This window comes from Drosophila miranda, chromosome 2, assembly GCF_003369915.1.
Source record: "Drosophila miranda strain MSH22 chromosome 2, D.miranda_PacBio2.1, whole genome shotgun sequence".
Taxonomy (NCBI): domain Eukaryota; kingdom Metazoa; phylum Arthropoda; class Insecta; order Diptera; family Drosophilidae; genus Drosophila; species Drosophila miranda.
This window is the reverse complement of record NC_046675.1, coordinates 19,710,776-19,733,678: the sequence shown is the minus strand read 5'-3', so window position 1 is coordinate 19,733,678 and position 22,903 is coordinate 19,710,776. Positions and strand designations below refer to the sequence as shown.

The 22,903-nt window shown below is 41.4% G+C and overlaps 1 protein-coding gene across 7 annotated transcripts in view; it reads right to left on the bottom strand.

Annotated features, from left to right (window-relative positions):
- The window catches only part of LOC108154148 (forkhead box protein P1), a 76,659-nt gene that overhangs the window by 30,670 nt on the left and 23,086 nt on the right, over positions 1–22,903 (bottom strand). For 2 of the 7 annotated variants that reach the window (XM_033388806.1, XM_033388808.1), the window contains exons 4-7: positions 22,193–22,376; positions 17,256–17,300; positions 13,731–13,807; positions 10,806–10,907 (exon numbers count right to left, since the gene is read on the bottom strand). In XM_033388806.1, coding sequence (XP_033244697.1) covers positions 10,806–10,907; positions 13,731–13,807; positions 17,256–17,300; positions 22,193–22,376 — 408 coding nt within the window. Of the gene's footprint in view, positions 1–983; positions 1,578–7,082; positions 7,362–7,601; positions 7,698–10,805; positions 10,908–13,476; positions 13,624–13,730; positions 13,808–17,255; positions 17,301–22,192; positions 22,377–22,903 lie in introns of those variants that run through there. The other 5 variants (XM_033388803.1, XM_033388804.1, XM_033388805.1 and 2 more) reach the window with 5 other exon arrangements.

Here is a 22,903-nt window from a genome sequence, read left to right as displayed (position 1 = left end):
GATGCTACGCCAACATCACCCGCCCAAAAACTGGCTCCCAAATATGAGGGGCCCTACAAAGTAGTTAAATTTATTTATCCCACTATAGCACGACTCCAGAAGCATCCTGGAAGACAGCGCCGAACGGCCGGCCTAGCCGACCTCAAGGCCTACCACAGCAACGAAAACACCCTCCCACCTCCTATTATTACATTACTAATTTTCACATACCTTTCTCGTAATTTGTAATTGTATTTTGAATGCATGCTTAGTTCTCGTGGTAAGTTTCGTTATAATTTTCCTCGCAAATTAGACTATCAGCTATCTTTACTTCATGTTCCCGGTAGGTTCGGTTAATGCGCGACGCGTCATGCGGCAGTGCTCCTCAGTCGGTTGGGCGGGCAGAGGACTGCGATCTGCCTGGGATCCGCGCGCAACAGCTATCTGCTGGTGGGCCACACGGGCCACTTGATGTAGTAATGCCATTTGAAAGATGCAGTCATCCAGAATACGAAGTAGAAAGGGTCGGAAATGAAGAGAGAGAAGACAATTCGGCCCGCCTTCCTTAATGTAACACACACTCACTAACTTCAGCTTTTGCTATTGTTCAGGTGATATATTTATTATCCAAAACGAGAGAGAACGTTGTGAGCCGCAGCTAGTGCCGCGACTCTACATTTATACTCAATACTCACACAGTATGACACCCCTCCGCCAGTAGTTCCTTCCTTAAAAACACACCACAATAAACACCTTTACACCTATACATTTTCGGAAAATCGAGCATGAATGGAATTTGGTGATAAGAGTTTTGCAAGGCCCCGAAGAAAGATTCAGAAATTTGTCCTTCTTCGCTAAAAATTATTTACCTTATTAGTCTCTATAAACTGTACAAGAAAGATTATATAAATTCGAAAAATATAATTAAATTTTATTATTTTGGTGATTGTAAGTCACAGGGTTTCAGGAGCAAAATACCCTTGTTCTACAATCTTCTTAGAACTAGAAATAATTTGTTATTTTAAATTAGTGTTAACGTAATTTACTTTTAATTTTAATAATCTAAAACAGTTGTTCTCTAAACGGAATTCGGAAGTATACAAAAAAAATTCAGTTATCATTTCCGAACCCGAACCTTACAGTTTTGAGATGAAAATGCATTTAAGTATGTATATTTAACTTGATCGATTAGCCACAATGGCGTTACTCTCATATATTTTGGGTAAATAATCTTCCATATTTATATGGCTATTATCAGTTACGACCGTATCAATACTTGTAAAACGTGTTGAAGTTTTACTTAAAGCATCAATTCCACAAAACGGTAGACTGCTTAATTGGTTGATATCAGTTTCGGAACTGCCGGTATGATTTGACAAACTCTGAGGGCAGTTATCGCAGTGATTTTTGTCAGTAGACAAGCCATTGCCAGATTGGCACGAACTAGGCGAAGACGACGGCTCATATTTCCGGGGTCGTCCTCGCGATAAGTGTCGCCTCTTAACAAACTCATTATCGTCGACCATCCAAAAAGAGCCGAAGTCATCTTCATATCGCACAAAACATTTGTGAAGCGATAGATTGGTACGTATCGCATTCTTCGTTATGCATAGCAGTTGTTTATAGTAATGTTATTTATAAAATAATCGAGAGTCGTCAAGAGTCGAAAGCAGGAACATGCATTGTAATAGAATGGAGAAAAGGCATATTGAGAAGTCAATTTTATACTCAACATCCCAAAACACTAAAAATCACACTCAAGCTTTTTTTATAAATAGATTTGTTGTGATTGTGATGCTTCTTATAGTTAGGATAGCTACAACCGTTAGTTTTTTGAATTGCAAAGTTCTCTAAAACTAGCTGTAGTATACTCCAGCTATATTGAAAAATGCAAGTTTTTGGTTTTGCTATCTGTTCTGGACTTCTATATGGGTTCAGTAAAGGCCGTATTATATTAGACTTTGCCTACTAACTTTGCTAAAAGACAGAGATAGCATGGGGAAAACGATAAAATAGTGTTGTTAATAGTCTCCAGCCACGGCAATGCATTGGAATCTTTTCTAAATGATCCGTTATTATTATTTATAACCTGGCTAGTAAAAATACATTAATATTTTTTATTTTATTGCAGATCTGAAAGGTTTGAGACCTTTCAAAGCCTGATGGCCGATCAGCTACGAGTTGGTGTTGTAAATGTTGTAAATTTAAGGGAATGTAAATAATGAATCAGAAGCCCCGGCTCTTCTGTAGAAATCTACATAAAAAGATTTCGTACATATTTATATTAACGATTCGAACCATAGCGACATTTTCTGATAGTTGATAAAATTGTAATGATTTAATTAAATTCAAATTTTAGTTTACATCTGGCTCTATTGAACTTTTCAATACTGAAAAGCTGATAAGTGCTTTCAATAGGACCAATATAATTTGGAGCTCTAGCTTACCATCAGGAAAATATTATGCTTTCAAATTCAAAATTCTTTTTTGTGTTATTTTTTTTCTCTAAATGTTGACATTAGAAACTAAGAAAACGTCGGAAGGGTTTGATAGCCACAGTAATTAGACTTTGTTTAAAATATCCTTTGTAAAAATCTATTGATAAACGGCAAAGGTGCAGCAGTTTCACCAAAACATTCTAATGTCGTTACCGTTTTACCGTTAAATTCCGGTCCTCGGAATAAAAACTGTTTTTTTTAAATAGTCAAATTTTGTAACAGTTTTTAACGTCCAAATGGCATTTTGGAAGGCACCGAACGGTATTTAAATGTTTGGTCAAACGGCTGCATAGATATTATTTTAAAACGAACTTTTAAGTGTACGGACGTTATGTAGTCACTGCCAATTGATTTGTGCCTTCTCTCTACAATAATAATCCGATCTAATCCAGATTCGGCAGATATGGTCATTCTCTATGATTCTGCTCTTTTGTTTTTCTCGTAAAGAAAGACGAACGGACAGAGAGACATGGCTATATCGACTCGGCTGTTGATGCTGATCTAGAATACATATATGTATATACACTTGGGCTTGGAAACGCTCTCTTCTGGGCGTTACACACATCCACTTTCCCCACAAATCTAATACACCCCCTATACTCATTTTGAGTATCGGGTATAAATATCGGTTTGGTTCGAAGCGTAATATGGTGTTGCATGCCGGTGTATTGTGCCCAACAACTTCTTTCATGCCCGCTTTTGCCACATGCTAACTAAATGAATTTAGAAAGTGCTTAATAACTAATATAGAATATACAATTATTTGCCACTGTTTGCGACCGTCATAACTTTGAGGGTCATTTCATTTTATAGATTTCGTTAAATTTTTCTTTCAAACGCTGCTTAATATTTGGATTAATAGAAATCATTTCACCGTTTCGAGATGGATAACTGATGCAAATTTATTTTTAAATGGAAAAAAACGTTGAAAAAAGTTTAAAACGAGGGGGAACGTTTATACTACTTTATACCCGGTACTCAGTCAGTATATACGTGAGCTTATGATCTACATATGTAAGTTGTAAAATATATTTTATACGTAAACACATTTAATTGGTACCCAGGGAACACCGCGGGGAGGCCATCATGATGCAATGGGGTCCCTCTAGCCAAAATATAATCTTGGGGACCTACGAGTCGACTTGAGCTGCTTTTAAAATCATTTTAAAGCTCCATATTCCCCAAAAATTAAAAAAAGGATTCCAATCCTTTATAAAAAATATCTAAACTAACAAGAAATGATTAATAATAACCCTATTTCCACCTAAACTTAATTAACAAAACAAAAAAATAAAACGGAAAAAAATAAAAATGGTTTAACAAAGGTAAAGATTAAAGAATTAATATAATTAAGAATACGGCTAAATAATACAAAATATTAAATATTTACACTAATGCCTGATTACCAAAAAAATCTAATCTTCTGCTTTTCTAACATTAACTGAAATTGCACTATGATAACTATAGATAGTCTCAAAGGTGCGCGCGGGCCAGCTATCGGAAATGTTTGAAAACGCCCAGTCAATATGCGTATCGCAATTGGTTGTGGACGAGTCCAAATCTAACAATGACCTACAATTCCTTTCTGAAAGGAATTCAGAAATGTTCTTACAGCAGCCTGAAAGGGAACGAAGGCATAAATTCAAATCTCCCAACACTACGGAATTTCTATCTAAAAATGGATACCGTTGAAATAAGACCTCAAATTCTGCTTCGAACTTTCGCAACGGATACGTGGGGGTTCTGTAAATAACAATAAAACCGACAGATTTGTACTTAAATAAAGCATAGTCGAACACTGGAGATGCTAAGTTCCCAGAATCCGCGTAATATCGATTACTTTCAATAATACTACAATGATTCCAAAGTTCATTCCTAACGAATTTTAGAATGCCTCTTTTCGGTCTAGCTCTATTATAAGCCTCATTTGAGTATGTGGAAGCCTCAACGAAGCACAAAATAGGAGATTTGAGCATTAGCTGATCAGAACAGACATCGATAAAATGGCAGTGCAAGCTTTCCTTATTATGGAAGAAAATATTTAATTCGGACGGATTGAGTAAACAATCGAAGTGGATGTGAAGTAACTTAGCGGAACGCAAGTTCTCGATCTCTTTCGCGACAGGACAGTCCCGCTTGGGTCTCGAAGGAATGAGTGGTCCAGCGATATAAAGTCTGTTCGCACTGGTGGCCCTACTACAAGCTACATACAATGCTTCTCTTTGCATATTAGATGAAGTGTGGATGACCACTTTTCTGTATGTTGCTCAGTTTTCTGAATTGGGGTCCAAGAAGATTCGTTACTATGGCTGTGCTTTGACCGTGCGTTAACTCCTACGCTTTCCTCGAGAAAATGTATTCAAAGAAGTTCGGGAGTATTGGATGAGCTGAGATCTATCTGCATTAAAACACCAGTGGCTCCGTTAACAAGACCATCTGATGTATCTACATTGACTGTCATCATATATTTAGCCGTGGTTTTTAGAGCCAATGAAGTGCACAAGCCTTGTGTATTCGAAGTTTTGAAACCCTTAGGATACAGGGGGTCACGAGCGAATCGGTCCGGAATGCTGCCAGGATGCTGCCTAATTTTACTCGGGCGGAGAGAAGAAAACTCTTAGTGAAATAACCCCAATCCAAGGTGACACAGTCATATGCCTAGGGATGCATGGCCGAGGGGGTGCTCGGTCGCTAATATGCGGACTCTGGATACCTGCCGACCTCCAGTTTAAATAAGGCTTCCCGGGGCGCTTCCCGTCTACTTGTGGGACCAAAAATGCCAAATTCTTATATAAATACCAAAAACACCGCAAAGGAGTTCGGTACTCCTCTTAAAGTGCCGGAGGGAAAAGATCATCTCTCTTCAACCGAAGAGGTCCGAAAAGCCAATCGGGCCAATCGGGGGGCCCTTGGGCTACCTATGACAACCCCCGCAAGTGGCGTTTCTGCCTCGAAAGATAGGCCCATATTCCAGGACAAGAGACGTACGGCATTCAAGCAAGCGGCAACGCTCGCGAGAGGTGGCGAGCGGTGGCGAGAGGAAAAACCCTAATTGGAGTCCTGACAGCGGATCCAAAGACGGGCAGATTTCTTGGGACAAATGGCACCTCCTAGAAAACGAGCTCCAGGACCGCTTCCTTCAGCAATTGGAGGAAAATGGAGGACCACCGCCCAAATGTGAGGACGCAAGGTTGCACTAAGGCAGAGTGAAAGGCATCGCCTGCCAAGGTGCTTGCTCGGCGGCCCTCTACACGTAGGCGGTCGCATCGGTCGAAGAGGCGAAGCCTGCAGAGCCGGAACAAATTCTCCGGATTCTGCAGGTCTACAACCCACACCTTCCCACGCCAAGTCATCCTCGTCCTGAACAAGGAGTCGGTAAGGCTTGTCCAAAGTGAGCGCTCTTGCTATAGGTCTCAAGCACGTCGGCGTCGGGCAGGAGCGGGACTCTTCGAATGTGTATTTATTTTGGATACAGGTGCTTCTAAGTTAATAATTATGAGGGGTTAGTTAAAGGAAATGTTCAGCCCCTGAATGGGAAACGACTACAAACAGTTACAGACGCGCAAAATTATAAAGAAACTTAGAATTGCGAAGTCGAACATAGAACACGATCTCATTGTAAAAAAAGATCGACGCTGCAGTTCAGACCGAAACTACATCCAAATTCCGGGCTCTTCAGCTGCCTCGTCCTTTCATGAAGGAAGGTGCCCTCCAGGGTTAAGAAGGAAGGAGAATCTTCTTTCACGCAGAACGAATTTCCGACGTTAACGAACGAACAACGAACAGTAAAAAGTTGAGAGAAGCTGGTGGAAGCATTTATTTACGACGTCAACGGAAAAGTTTTCAAAAACTTTAACGCCTTGCGTTATCAACGAAAACGGTCCGTTGCCATCACTGCGTTTTCGCTCATTTTTTTTTATAGATATGTTTAATTTTCTGATGTCCGTTAAGCACAAATTTTGTTGTGTTACGCGCACAAAAGCTTCTGTTCCGACGTTCATATAACCAAATCGGTCTATTGACAGCTGTGACGCACTTAAACGCAAGGTTTTTTTGGCCACTCCAATTCTTTCAAAGCTAAATTTGAGGTTAATTGCTCTAGTAACTGTGTCAAATAAACTTTATAAATGTATTTATATTAAATATTTTTGTTTCATTTTCAATTAAGATTTGTTTTGTTGTATAAAATGCCCTTTTAAAGTTTTATCAAAAGTATAAACCGGCGACAAGCAATTTTTTGTTAAGTTAGCTTCATAAATAAGGTTTTTTAGAATCGGATGGACAGACAAACAAAAACCGCTATATCTACTCAGTGATTCTGATCCAGGATAAAGGTGCACATGTGGTTGAAGATTAAACCTTCAGTGCGTTTCAAACTTCTGACCAATGTCCGCTTCAAGGGTCTAAAAATTAACTAAGTGCAAATGGGTAAAATTACAAAACTGACTACTTCACCTATAATACTATAACTGAAACCTATATCATCCTTTTAAAGCGTTTAATTATTTATTACAATTAATCTAAAACGGACTAAAACACTCCACACCACTCCATTTTTTACGGTACCTACGATTTTACAATTATTTATTTCGTATTCATCATGCAATTTAGTTATACATTTTACACAATAAATTTCGAGAACAAAATGCAGGAGCAAAGGATGAATAAACAGTTAGAAAAAAAACCCACGTACCCAAAATTCAGAGCTACGAAATAGTTTGCATCAGGCAAATTTGTAGCTCCTTGTAAGTTGTTACCAATGCTAGTTGTACGCTGTGGTCGTCGTTTGTAAAACTCGATTTCATCAACCGTCCAAACTGCTCCTTTTACATTCTCAACACGCATAAAGCATTTATGAAGCGACAGATTATGCCGAACTGCATTCTACATAGTATGTTTATTTGATTAGCTTATATTACAAGATTGATCTGGTTATGCATTTATTCATACAAATTCACTAATTAAGAATGAATATCTAGATTCGGGGGCCCATGCTGTTGATACCCTTGCCGAACATTCGTTACTACTTTGGTAGTAATATAATATAATCATAATATGGTCATTCGACTTTGATCAAATGAATAATATATCTAAATAGATTGTGGATTAATTTTTTTTTGACAAACAAATAAAATTTCTCGCAAAGTCTTGTTTCTATTTTTGTTTTACGATGGCAGCAATTATACAAATTATTCGATATTGGTGGTTCCGACATAGTAACTGTAAATGCATCAACCAAAATAGTTTATATTGGGAATAGTTTGTAAAAAAAAACAGACGGAAACAGCTTATCGTATTCTAGCTCGTCATGAACAAAAGTATATGCTTATTGATGTCAAAGATGCTTTACTCTATGTATTGAAAGCATCTAGAATAATTATTTATTCACCTACAGGTGTGCAAAAAGTCCATCTTAAAATACTAGTTGTTCGATCGATCGTGAAATAGTAAACCTCGGGAATATACATACATATAAGGAGAATTTTTATATTAATCTAATATACTGATTTACTATATTTACTGTTATGGGTTTTTATAGGGGCCAAAATAACCATTTCCGAAAGCAAAATATTTTCTGCACATAAATTCTGGATAAATCGCGGTCTTTGGAGCTTAAGCCTATACAATGAACAATTAGCCTTTCTAACTTTATGTAACTTATACAATCAGCCAGGCTCTGGTTTTTACTTTTACAAAAGTTTTAGAAATCATATAAATTGGTGTTCCCGTTTTCACAATCCGCAAGATTTCTCCGTTTTCAAAATAAAAACACTTTTCGTTTTCGTGCAAACAGCTGACGCCATCTGATTTTGTTATGCGAACGTTTGCAAGAAATAAATTTTAGCGTAAAACAGCATAAATATGCGCGCAACAGCACAGGTAGCTCTCGTAACATACGCGACACAGAACATCTGGGTAAAGACACACTTAACTAAAAATGTTTTTGCAACAAACTAATTTATTGACCATTAGCAACCTAATTTTCAATATGCATTCTGTTAATCATAGCTCGTCAGACATGTTATATAAACAGAATCAATGAAAAAATGAAACATCGATACAAAAAATTTGTGAAAACGGGAGCACCTAAAAACGAAAATGAAACGTTTTGGCTCAAAACGTAATCCGAAAAGTAACTGAAAACCGGGCTTGTTCGACACGTTGAATATTTTCAGTAATAACATAGTCCCACAAAAAACGAGGAGGAACTTTGTGAGTTGCTGCGGCGACCGTAACTTTACATTAATACCCGATACCTAATCGACAATGTGTGCGTTCGGGAGAGACAGAAATCGTGTCTGAACATGTCGTCTGGCGAGACGTAGCTACTGCAAATTAATTTGTTCCTTTTGGCTATAAAAATTATCCGATCTAAACCAGATTCAGCAATCTAATAGATACGGTCATTCTCTATGATTGTGCGTTTTAAGTTTTCTCGTATCATCAATATTGTGGATGCCACAGATTTTCGTTCTTTGTAGGGGCGGAAGAAGGTGGGGCGAAGTTTTGAAATATTCTTGTAGCAGTGACATATCACAGAAGTCCGGATATAAAACGTCGTTGATCTAGCTCTTATAGTCTTTGAGCACTAGGCGCTGATATGGACGGACAGACGGACAGACGGACGGACGGACGGACGGACGGACGGACAGACGGACGGACGGACGGACAGACGGACGGACGGACGGACAGACGGACAGACGGACAGACGGACGGACGGACAGACAGACAGGGCTCAATCGACTCGGCTATTGATGCTGATCAAGAATATATATACTTTATGGGGTCGGAATCGATTCCTTCTGGACGTTACACACATCCATTTTCACCACAAATCTAATATACCCCAATACTCATTTTGAGTAATCAGTTAACAAAGTTTTTCAGTACTATTTTTGAAGTTTACCTACTGTTTTGATCAGCCTGACCTTAGCTTTGAAGTACAAATGGATCTCTTTTCTTGTATAACATTATCCTATAAATTAGGGGGAACGTTGTGAGTTGCTCCTGCGACCGCAACTCTACATTTATACCCGATACTTAGTCAGGGGCAAGGGTTGGCGAAATTTTGAAATAAACTTGTAACAGTGAGATCTAACAGAAGTTTGGATACAAAATTTGGTTGCTCTTTGTGTGGTCGGAAGGGGGTGTGGCGAAATATAGCTCTTATAGTAGTCTTTGACTACTAGGCGCTCATGACAGACAGACATGGCTTAATCGACTCGGCTTTTGTTGCTGATTAAGAATATATATATATTCTTATATATATTTATATATATATTCGCTTCCTTATGGACGTTACACACATCCATTTTCACCACAAATCTAATATAGCCCTAGACTCATTTTTAGTATTGGGTATAAATACACACAGTGAGTAAACTGTGACAGTGAGAATGCAAAAATGCAGCTAGAGCCGCACTCTACACTTATACCCGACACTCAGTCAGTATGGCTACTTTTTGCTAGACGGCGTATTCATTCGGAAAAATCCCACGCGGCTCCTGAGATTGAGCGCCTTGAATAATCCTACAGCTTTTTATTTTATTTTTAAATTTACAGTATTTTTGCATTCCAGCATGCTCAACGGTATTGGAGAGGATTTTCAGCCGAGCTGGAACCTTATAGCCGAACAATATAATGCTAATAAGTTGTTATTTGCAGGCAGTAGCCAGTGAGTTCTTGATCAATAAGGCCATGGATCTAAAAAATAAAAAATTTTCTGTTCTTCCCCGATTTAATCGATTAAATCATGTTTTTTCCTATAAGTTCTACACAAACTATGTATTCCTTATATTTTTGGAGTCCCTGAATCCGAATCTATTTTTCACTAATTCATCAGGACTTTTAATCCTGGACCGTCATACTCATTTCATGCATTTACATACGTATGGGGGAAATATGGCGGAAGCATAGTGGAAACAGGGTGAAAACTAATTTGAAAAATGCATCGGATTCGTTCGAAAATTTCACTTATTCCTTTTTGAAAACTGACTTCAAATTCAATCAGCGACCGTAAAAAACCCCGAGTAAAGAGTTTTACATAGGAGTTAAAACATACGTAGACCTATTGTACATATACTTCTTTATGATTATGCGTGGTCCTTGAGATCAAGAGGCTCATCAACACGGATGGTATATGTAACTTTTGCATAATAATAATTAGAAGATTATTTCATTATAAAAAGATCTAAATTACATCTTAATCCATTCAAAACGTCCGTATCCAAACTACATACAAATACATACATACATATGAATGTATTTTTTATGAAATAGTTTATCTTTAATATACTTTGACTGAAAGAACGTTACAAAAATAGTTACCTTCCAAGTAGCTGCGTTACGACGAAAGTAACAAAAAGTATTTTGAAACCAATTATATATTTCATTCAGTGTTAGCTGTTTGTCTGGAGAATCAATGATGGCCTGTAAAAAATAAAATAAAATAAACGAGGTGCCGTTGATTACGGGTACATGTCATAACGCCCGTGGGCGTGGGACACTAATTTTTGTGACATTGTGACATTTTGCGACACGCTTTTAAAAGTGCGCCCACTCCCAAAATGTGTAAAAGTGTCGCAAAAAATTCGTAGTAGTTGCTTCTAACAACCCGGCAACAATTGTTGAAGATCAATAAGTCATTAACCAATAGTTCGCGTTCAATTTGCTACATAAAAGCACTAAACATACAGTTTATAGATGGGCCAGTTCATACAACAAACATGACGCACATCGAACACAGAATATTGTATGGCACATCTATAAATTGTATAATTAGTGATAAAAGACTGTAGGGTATCCGTGGCCTTGTCCAATATTGGCGTGAGCACTCAAATGAGTCACATAACAGTGCTTATTCCCAAGAATTAATAAAAACAGCTAGAATTAATTAATAATATAAATGTCCAATGTGAGAAAAAAAAACTTTAAAAGAAAAACAAAAACTGCATATTCAGTTGTTTATCCGTAAAAAAAGTTGCTACGCTTCCGCGTAAGGCTCACGTTTCGCTGACTCGTTGTTGATGAACCTGGAAAACTGCATAATCCCATAATGAATTGGATGCTCTCGATACTCTGTTCATATCATTGAAAGCTGAGTTGCTGTCTGCTGTTGAATTAAGCCATTCCGGACATAGTACCATCATCATGGCTCAAAGGTGCCTAAGTTTTCTGGTGGATACGTCGAATTTGCCGACATTATGACAATGTTTAAATCGGTGATTGAAGAGCATGCGGATCTTAGTCACATCGGGAAATTCCAGCACCTTCGCTCTTGCCTCGCTGATGCGGCTTTGCATTCGGTTCGATCGTTGGAGCTCTCCAGTAGCAATTATCGTGCGGCTCTGGATATACTTAATAAACGCTTTAATAAAAAAAAAACTTGTTTTCCAGGCACACATCACAGGCACACAGAGTCTTGGGCTCAAGGCGGTAGACTCGCCCTCTGCTAAAAGGCTTCGGGAGTTTTCGGATGCAGTCAATTTACACATGCGAGCGTTGCAGACATTGAGAACTGCTGAGGAGATTACCTAAGGAGAATGGAGCGATTGGAATATGCAACAGCGACACACGCTAGTAGCGATCAGGTGGGAAAAACCATTCCTATACGCAGGTTAAAAAAACGTTTGTAGCTTCCAACTCTTCCGCCGACCCGTCTGTATGGGTCTTTTGCCACACAGCGGGCCATAAAAAAAACTCCTGCAAGATATTCGGAAATCTCTCACCGTTGCTGCGCCACAAAGAAGTGAAGAAGCTTTCCCTATGCTTCAATTGCCTAAAACCGGGGCACCGGACCCACGCAAGTTCACGGATTCTGTGATACCAGCCTATAAGCATATCGCGCATATTGCGTATATTTCGTGTCCAGGAAAGCCCAGTCTTTGAGCCACGTTTTGTGCTCAAAGTGGCGAGTGGCGCCACTAAGGACTATATCGATTCTTAAGCTGGAATTAAGTCGATTAAGTGGTCGTTTTTATTGCTGGTCGGATTCGCCAACAACATAAATTGGATTAGGCACGAGCCATCCAAATTTCAAGGTTTTGTGGCAAATCGAGTGGCATCAGTTCAAAAGTTGACGGCAGCCATGGAATAGCGCTGTGTTCCCACATCCTTAAATCCTGCTGATATCCTCTCGAGAGGCTCGCTTCCCAGCCATATTATCTAGTCAGAGCTACGGTTTCACGGCCCATCCTTTTTGCTAGGCTCCAAGGATAAGTGGCCTGTATCTCCTGCTAACGACATAGCAACTTTGGAGCTTCGCAAGAGAGTATTGCTAATCACGTCTCCACAGCCCGATCTCACGTCCGGATGCAAATTTGCGAGTTCATTCTTTCGCATGCAGCGCACATTCGCCTAAATTTATACATCGTCGTAGGCATCCAGGACTCACCGTTTCTGATATTCGGCAAGGAACGCATCTTCTGATTCGACACATTCAGCTGGCAAACTTGGGGATGGACACAAAGGAGATTCGACGCAATGGTCATGTCATGAAATCCAGTTCTATTAGTTAGCTCAACCCGTTCATCGATCATTCTGGACTACTTAGAGTTGGCGGTCGTCTTGGAAACTCATCGCTAGGATTTGACGCTCAGCACCCACTCATTCTGCCAAAGGGACATTCCATTACCTATGCGCTGATAAGATATTATCACGAAAGAAACCTCCATGCCGGACCTTGCGCCCTGCTATCCAAAATTCGGCTGGAATATTGGCCCATTGGAGGTATTAAAGCTAGTTCATAGTTTAGATAGTTCATATCAACCCCGTACGAGAGGGCTTGCTCTTCTAGCTGTTCGACGAAGGACAGCGGGTTGTCCTGCCCGTCGAACTGGATTCTCCACTTCCAAATTCGTTCGGGCGACGTTCGGAAGATACCGGAATATCTTACAGGCCACTGTAACCTGAGACATAATCTCAAGAAATTATAGTAGTAATAATAGAAATAAACTCCTGTAGATTCTGTGAAATAAAGCCGGAAGTTTTGGAACACAGCTAATATGAATGCCCTTCATTCTAAAGAAGGAGGTTTCAAAATTTGGGGTGAAACAGCAGTGTCACCTAACAGGATTTGGATAATAGAAACCACCAAAATGCTTAATTTCATATAAAGAATAATTTGACAGGGATCTTCCAAAATATCCTACTTGCCGATGCAAAAGAAGAATATACGGTCGAAGTGTAATAAGGCCATGTGGTAATAATATATTTTTAACTAATATTTATATTGGTAACCGCCATATAACATACCTGTCTTATGAGAGACGCATAAGTAAAAGGAGGTCGTACATCAGCATTCTTGTAGAATTCCCTATTTCGTTGTATTTCTGTAAGTGATATTACATAATATTAAAATATAATAATATTCATTTGAGCAAACCCCCTACGCAAACGCTTCGCACGGACGCCAACCCCGGCTCATTCGATACGCTTGGTCGCGCCTATATAAGTAAAATATCGGACGACTACCCAAAAAATATCGTGGGACGACCAACCACTTTAACAACTGTAATAGAGAGATATTTAATTTTAAAACAATAATTCCGTGGCTATGTCGGTGTACAGAATATGTAAACGCTGTCTTCACTTAAAGACTAATATTACATCTATTTCCATATCTTACGCACTCCACTAGGTGTCCACTAGAAGAGGATGACAAAGGGAGTCAGCGGAATCAAAGAAACCGCTTGGTTCGATATACGGGCGTAATATCATAAAATGGACCCCGGCTTACTAAGAAATTACGTGCATAAAATATTTGGCGGTCACAGATGGTTCTTTTTTAATTGAATTTTAAAGTTTAATTTTTGCCCATATAAAATGTAAACATTATCACAAATGCTTTCGAAAACGAGGGTGAACGTTGTGAGTTGCTGCTGCGACCGCAACTCTAAATTTATACCCTATACATAGTCAGTAAGACAGAAAATCTGGCACAACGTGTCGTCGGGCACTGCGTAGCCAGATAATGGTTGTAATAATAATGAATTTTCTTCTATATGTTCAAAATTGTGGATGCCACATTTCGTATTTTTTGGGGGCGGAAGGGGGTTGGTCGAAATTTTTAAATATATTTTGGATTTCGGATTTTGGAACGCCCGTAGCCTGGTACGTACCACTAATGATTTGGCTCTATTTTTGCAACGTCATAACATTGAAATCATCTTAGTGGCTAAAACAAAAGAGTGATACAGAGCCGACCACCCTTTCAACAGGGCCAGAAGAGGAGCAGCTGTACTCTTTCGGAAGGATATTTCCCACTACCACCAACACGCTGTGCAATTGGGGCAGATTCATCTTGCGGCGGTCATGGTTCCAACGCTACGCGGAGAGATCCTCATTGCTGCAGCCTATTTGCCCCCCTAGATTGCCTGGTCTAGCACTGATTTCGACAATCTTCTGGCCCAACTGGGTAACAAATTTATCACTGGAGGAAACTTTAATGCGAAGCACTGAATTTGGGGCAATAACAAAGGAGACCGCATTGGGTTGGCACTGCATAACGCCCATAACCAATGGGTCGACTTAAATTCTGGCGACAGGATGCACCACCTACTACCCACCGTTTCAGAGATCCATGCCCTCCTGCGTAGATTCATGCCTCTCTCCCCTGTGCAAGGAAATTCTGGGTAGCTCGATAGACTTACACACATAGTTAGGGACCGCACAAGATGTAGATGCTGCAGTCCACACTCTTGTGACCAAAGTCTGTGACGCTTCTGCAGCTGCTACCACCTGCGGCCCTCAAGGCAGTCGAACTTCACAGACTGGAAACCATAGAAGCGGCACTTCAAGTGAGATCGAAGGGCTTCTTCTGCTCAAGAAACGACTCAGGCGCGAGTACACGAGCACACACCAATAATCCGCAGGTTGACAGAGTCTTCAGTAAAAGAAATTGACGAAACAGAAGATCGAGGCCACGGATAGACTGCTATCGGAGGACACAGCAGATGTACACTCAAACTACGTAGTTTGGAAGCTGACAGGACTTTACAATCGGCAACATAAACCTCGCATTCCGGTAAGGCTCATGGGCAAGAACAGCATTGGACAGTTTGGAGGCTTTTGCAACGAACCTGAAAGAAAGATTCCCACCATTCCGGACGACATCAAGTAGAAGAGCAATAACGGTCACTGAGAAGCTGAATGAGACCCACCAGATGGTGCTCCCTTCAAGATATCTCGGAGGACATAAAGAAACTCCAAGAAGGCCTCTGGCGACGGCAATGACAATGTTGTGTCAAAAGTGCTACCAAACAAAGCGATTCTATATCTTTTGCTAATGTTTAACGCGTCGCTAGGATTAGCATACTTCCAGAAGTCGGAGATGTGCCCACATAATAATGTTGCCAAAGCCAGGAAAACCACCGGAAGACCTCAACAACCATAGACATTTAGTCTCTTGTATACTTTTGGCAAAATATTTGAGCGCTGCATCCTACGAAGGGTACTGGAGTCGCCGCTGGTCAAAACAGCCATGCCAATCTACCAATTCGGGTTCAGACTTCAGCACGTCACACCCCAACAACTGCACAGGGTAGTGAACACATACTAGTGGCTGCTTTTCTGAATATTTCGCAGGATGTCAACCGGGTGTGGCACCAGGAACTACTCGCCAAGATCAAAATGCTGCTCAACCCTCAGCTGTATGTACCAAAAGCTTTCTTTCAGCTTCTTTGACCAAGACCATCAAGGCAGGACTACTGCAAGGCAGCCTGCTTGGGCCGACACTGTACTGCTTATTCACCCACGACATACCAAATCCCACTACTGTCCGAAGGCAACCAGGGAAGATCGTCAAGGTGACAACATTTGCTGACGACACAACAGTACTCTCGAGGGCTAGCTATGTCTATGATGCCACAAGCAATCTACAGCAATGCCTCAAGCTGTTTAAAAGCTGGGCCTGCCGATGGAACATCTCCATAAACCCTTATAAATGTGCATTGGTGACGCACACTTTAAGAACGAGCTCTAGCCCTGGTTTCTTTCTGCTTGGGAAACTCGTGGAGCAGCGTAGGAATCACACATTCCTCAGAGTTACACTGGATGCACGTGTAACTTTCGACAGTCACATACATGTAGTGAGGAGCATGTTGGTGGGTCCAAGGCCCAGAAAGTGTTTCCTCAAGTCGCGCCCGTTATCACCGCTTTCGTCAGACCTAAATGACTATGGCACTCTCACGGCTGGGCATCTCTTGGTTGGCGAATCATTGCGAACACTACCTGAGATGTCCCTCGAGAATATCAAGCTGTCAAGTATGGACCGCTACGATACGATTACGATTACCGTTGCTTGACGGTTTTGTAAGTAATGGTCTGCTGACTACGTCAACAAATTGCGATCGCGCACGAAGTTGACAGCACCCTCAACGAACCTCACCGAGCGTACGTTGGTCATCATCTATGAGGACAACCTGTCACCGCTACGCTGGTGTATACTTTGTAAGTGAGTCCGGTATTGGAGCATTGTTCTAGTGTGTGGAGCCCGTGGTATATAAAACAGCAGGTTAATTCAATAAATAAATACAAAAATATCATATAAATTCATAAAAGCTGACGTTTTTGAACCAAGCTACAAATATTTTGTTATTTATGTGCAGTGTTTTTTTTTTTTGTATTATCTACATAGTTTGAAAAGAAAAATTAATAACATAAAATATTGCTAATAACACTATGAGTATATAACAGAGTCTAGTTTCTGTTCTGCTATACGGCCTTAATTCCCAGAGCACTGCTCTTTTTTGATTCAGGCTGGACACATCATACACTCACCTTGTTGTACATCAAGCCCAGCTCTCTCTAGCATATATGGCAAGCCTAAAAATAAAGTACAAAATTAGTATAAATCCGATCCTGACGTCGTTTCTTTCTATTTGCTACTCAGTTTTTATATAAAAATGCAATATTATGATTTATGCGACTGCACTTTGTCTATGTTTTTTGTTTTGCGCTACTTTTTTCATTTTATTTTGCATAAGTGTTTTGACAAAATAATATTTTAGTTAACTCTCCAACCAGTCTACAATCTTAAAGCCCATACTTACCACGAGTGCATGCCATTCAATTTGTGTAAAAAATTAGACATGTGTTGGTTTTCTTGGCGGCGGTCAACTACCGCAAATTTATTTCAGTTCACCTCTTTCATTACTAAAGGCTTTCAAGGAAACTAACACACGCCTGTTATTTTCAATAAAGCATTTGACTCTGAACACCACTGCCTTCTAGCACAAAAACCTGACCTTACCTTTGTTCCAGGTCCCAAAGAGTCCTCTTCAAACACCCTTTCACCTCACCAGTGAAGGTTACTTCTTCAGTACCAATAGGCAGCCATCTAGGCCCCTTACTTTTCACAATCTTTATGAATGACTTGCCTTCGGTTTTAACATACTTTCGAGTACTCATGCATGCGGATAATTTAAAGCTCTGTGTCCAATATAATGACATTTCACTTCAATCTCGCTTGCAATCCGATCTCAATAACTTTCAGTCATTATGCACTTTTGTTACACCTTAATACCTCGATATGTAAAGTAATGATACTTCATCGTTTCAGTCGCTCGTTGGCTCCTTACACCCTATGCGGTACTTCTGTTGAGAGAAATACCCTGTTCGATAATATTAGATATTTGATATTAGCACATTTCTACCGTAGTAAATAAGGTGGTCAAAGGAATCCAACGACCTCTGTTCGGAGCAGCAGCCGTTAATAGCTCTTAAGTCACGTCTCTCTTAAATTTTCTTTTATCGCGCTCATCCTATGTACGCTCTCAGTGCATAAAGCACACACCTATGTATCGTTCTTACTTTTTATAAGCCACTGCTTCGACCCTTCCATCTGTCTAGTCGGTCGTTCCTCTTCGAGGCAGTCGGTCGGTAATCCTCTTCGTCGCCCAAAACGCCTAACATCTAAATTCGAAATCCTCGGCCACGGCCTCTAACAACAACATACAAACAATAAACGCCCAATTGTAACCTTAACAAAGGAGCATTTTTTAATTGGTAAATGTGGAGTCAGAGTTTCCGAAAAAGCTCGGCAGCTTCCAACATTTTGGTGACCCCGACGTGATCGCCGTTTACTTGTCGTGTGTAAGTGGTGTTACGTACAGTTCGTTAAATCCAATTCGAAGGTTTAACGTGACATTTGCTGAAAACTAGCGAACCAAAGATCGTTGTGGCCGACCGTGGCAGTTCTAGCGACCCGCTATTCGTTTTCGCTTCTCTTTCGCCTCGATATGGCGAGTTGGAGTTGTAGGAGCCAAACACAACATCTACGGCACACATACGTCGGAGACGTATTCGCCAGAGCCCGACTAAATGGACTATACATATAAAGCTACTACCTGCCCCCAAGCCTCACCCTACAGCAGGCGACGACGGCACTGGAAAGAATTGCTGAGGATGCGCGGAGTGGGGATGCCCAAGAACCAACCCAAGAGGTTAGGCGCTCCTGGAATGCTTTGCGACACTGGATGCCGTACGGCTGAACACAGGCACATATCAAACTTTCGGCAGAGCTGAATCGGGGTCTATAATAGACCTAACGGTCGTGAGCAGCAGCCTTGGCCCAAGGACAACGTTGAAAGTCAGCGGCTTATACGCCGGGAGTGACTACCAAGCCGTCATCTGCGAAATCCAGGATACTGGCGCACGAAACCCGTTCATTGGCAAGCAGATCGGGTACAAGGCCGAAACTCTAGAACCGGATATGGTCGGGGGCATGTTCGAGGACTACACGACCAATGGGACGGCTGAAGAGAGATGTGATGCCGCCATGGTAAGGAAAAGGCCACACCTTGACAATCGCAGGCCAACTTACTGGTGGAACGCTGCTATAGGTAGCGCCAGGCGGGAAAGCCAACGCAAAAGACGACTATACCAGCGTTCGAGACGTTCCCCGGAATTCGAGAGGCTCCAAGGAGAATATAAATAAAGCAGACGCTGCTTGAAGAGGCAGATCAAGGACAGCAAGCACAAGTTCTTCGAAAATCTCTGCGATTACGCAGTTGCGAACCATTGGCGCTACGCATACAGGCTGGTAATGAAGAGACTGCGAGTATTCAGTTCACCGCCGCCAATGTGTTCAGACCTGCTGGTTAACATTGTCAAAACCCTATTTCCAGAGCAAGTGGCATCCCAGAGGGTGATGGATAGAATTCCGCCACTTGAATTAGAAGCCAGCACAGAAGCAGAAATACTCGAACGGATTAAGAACGGCAAGCACCAGGACCTCATGGGGTTGCGAAAGCCGTCCGGCTAATAAGACCAATCCACAAATGTATGTAGATTTATTCAATGCGCGCATGTCGGAAAGGACCTTCCCCAGACCCAGGAAGCGACAGCGGCTAGTCCTCTTACTTAAAGGGCACAAGCCGATCGACACTTTGCATGCTCGACACAGTGGGTAAGATAATCGAGCGCATAATCCACACGAAGCTGGATAAGGCAGTAACGCGTCAGCTCTCACCGAGACTGAACGGGTTTCGCAAAGGCAGTTGGACCACGGTGGACGCAATCGGTGAAGTATGTGAGATAGCCAAGCGGCTATTGATGGAACCCGATGGATGTACGGGACCAAGGAGTATTGCATAGTGGCAACACTCGACGTCCAAAATGCATATAACTTTGCCATTGCGACCACATACTAGAAGTATTGAGAAACTTCGAAGAACCGCCGTATCTGCAGACAGTTATCGGGAACTACCTTAGAGACCGAGTGCTCATATATGAGAAGGATAGAGGGACTCGTGAGCACCAAATCCCTGGAGGAGTTCTCCAACAATCGGCCCTCGACCCGCTGCTGTGGGCTGGAATCCTTAAGGGTCAACATAGCAGTAGACGTAGTAGGAAAGCAAAAAGTAGATGCAGAAGAACTCGCGGTATAGCGAGCCAGAACATGGCTAGCCGGGAGGGAACTATCATTGACCACACATAAAGCGGAGGCGGTGCTAGACGGCCACGATACGAGTAGGTGACTGCACCATTAGCTCCAGTCTAAGCCTGAAGTACCTGATTGACCACAGACTTAGCTTCAAGTACCACATGGCATATGCCAGGAGCGAAGCAGGAAAGACGGCAGTTGCCCTATCCCGCATCAGAAGAGTTGGCTGAACCGTCGCCATGGACAAGTGGAGTATCACCTGACGCAACTGATGACAGGACACGGTTGCTTTAATGCCTACCTCCATAGCTTTAAGCATGAAGACGACCCATTCTGTGTGCTCTGCACAGGGACATCGTAGACACAGAGCACTGCAAGAAGAATGCCAGCGGTGGAAAGTTTGGCAGAATGCCCGTTGGAGTCTGAACAAAATTGGGCTGCGATCAGAAACATGGCTACTAAACTGCGTCGCAAAGAAAGAGCACGCAGTGCAAGGAGATAAAGGATAAACGAGATTATTAAGAGTAGAGCCCTATGGGCATCTTCCTCCGGCGAAGTAATATCTCGCGACAGTATCGCCGGGATCCGGGATAGGTGTGGTTGGTTGTAGAGTTTTAGTCCCTCACTTCAGCTTTGGCTGAGTCTGCATGAAGCTTTCCTGTAGTCACACAACACAAAACAACAAAAAAAAAAACAAAAAACACCCACGCCACACAGTCAGAGCCGCCGCCACGGAAGGAGCCGAGGCCGAAAATGAAGAGGAAGATAGAGAGATGATCGCTCTCATACCCACAAACGGAAGCCGGCAGCAACGGAGCGGCAGAGCGGTGAGCCTAAAGAGGTTTGGCACGTGCTAACGAAAGCAAGGCATGGGAGTTACTCTCTGACCGGGAACTCGGATGGACGCGCCGCGGAAGAAACCCAAGTCCCGCGTGGGTCGTAATAACCCCACGAGTGAAGTGAAAAAGACCAAAAAAGTACGCAGCAGGAGCCACGAGAAATATGCATCTCCACGGCGAGGTTCCACCCCGTCTCGTGATCGCGTCCCACGCCCCGCCCAACCCCCGTCGGTTCCTCACCTACAAATTTATCTGTAGGAAGGACCGGGCCCGGGCAGACTGAGAAGCTGCACCTCGGCCCGAGAACTTCCGTAAAACTATAAACAAAGCTGCGCACTCCAAATTTTGATACCAGTTTTGGACTTTTATAATTTTTAAAAAATGTTCAAATTGAATTCACTCCTATTAATGATAAGAAAGAAAAGTTCTTAAATTCTTACAAACAATGCATTGTTGAACCACTGAACTTTGTAAATTCGAGTATTAAAACGGAACAGAACCCAGCCGATTAGTTGCTTGCCAAATAGCACCTAATTCTTGGCCCTCAGCCGCTTTTTTGTTTGTTACTTATGTTTATATCACTCATTTGTTTGTTAAAGCTTTGCGCGTGCTTGCCCTGCTAAACGCTCTCTGCCAGCTCGCTCTTCGCTATCTCCGCTTGCGTCTGCCTGTCGACGTCGGACGAGCGAAGCTGCGCTCAGCGATCGGAGCGGCAATGTAAAGGGCAGGCAAGCCACTCTTGCAATTTGGATGTCACGCATTAAAGAACATATCGTAATTTTATTTCTGCGCCGAGTTTTATTTAATTCGAAATAATTAGTCGGCCGATTGGAGATAAAAAACATTATCTCCACAAACGTTCTATTTGTTATTATTCATAACAATTGGATTCCCTAAATTTTGGACGCGTCAGTACGGACGTTGCTATAGTTATGTATTAACATAATGATATAACCAGTTTACAAATATACAATTTTCAATTTAGTACATACCACCATTTATTGAAAACGCTGTTTTATCCATACTTCTTTTCTTGATTGTGCACAAGTTTGTTGAATTAACCATGGGTAGATTAATGGAGCTCGGAGAATTTGATTGTCGAATTGTGCGTCCTAAACTATTCATTGTAAGTGGACTGGTCATTCTGCAATAATTTCCATCTTTTCCGGATATATCCTAAAATTACAATTTCAAAATTCTTATCAACAGATTCAACTAAAAATTTTAAAAAAGTTTGTCGCACAGCGAGACTAGAATAATATATAATTGGTCTGAACTTTAAAAAATCTAGTTTTCGAAATCTTATCAAACTCGCTTAAAACTCGTTACTCGGGATTTTTTGTGGTCGCTGAGCACGCCCATGGCCTTATTGACTACGGTAACAATATGTTCCGATAACTTTAGCTTGGCGTCTAATATAATACCAAAATCATCCACCAGAATAATCCTCTTAAGAGAACCACCAAATAGGGTATAGGGAGCCAACAAAGGGCATTAAAGTGTAACAAGTTTGCGCAACACCATGACTGAAAGTTATTGAGATCGGATTGCAAGCGAGAATGAAATGAGATGTCCTTGTACTGGACACAGACACATCCGCATACATAAGTACTCGAGAGTATGTTAATACCGAAGGCAAGTGGCTGCCCTATGGTACCCCCGAAGAAACCTTTACTGGTGAAGAGAGGGAGTTTTTGAAGAGG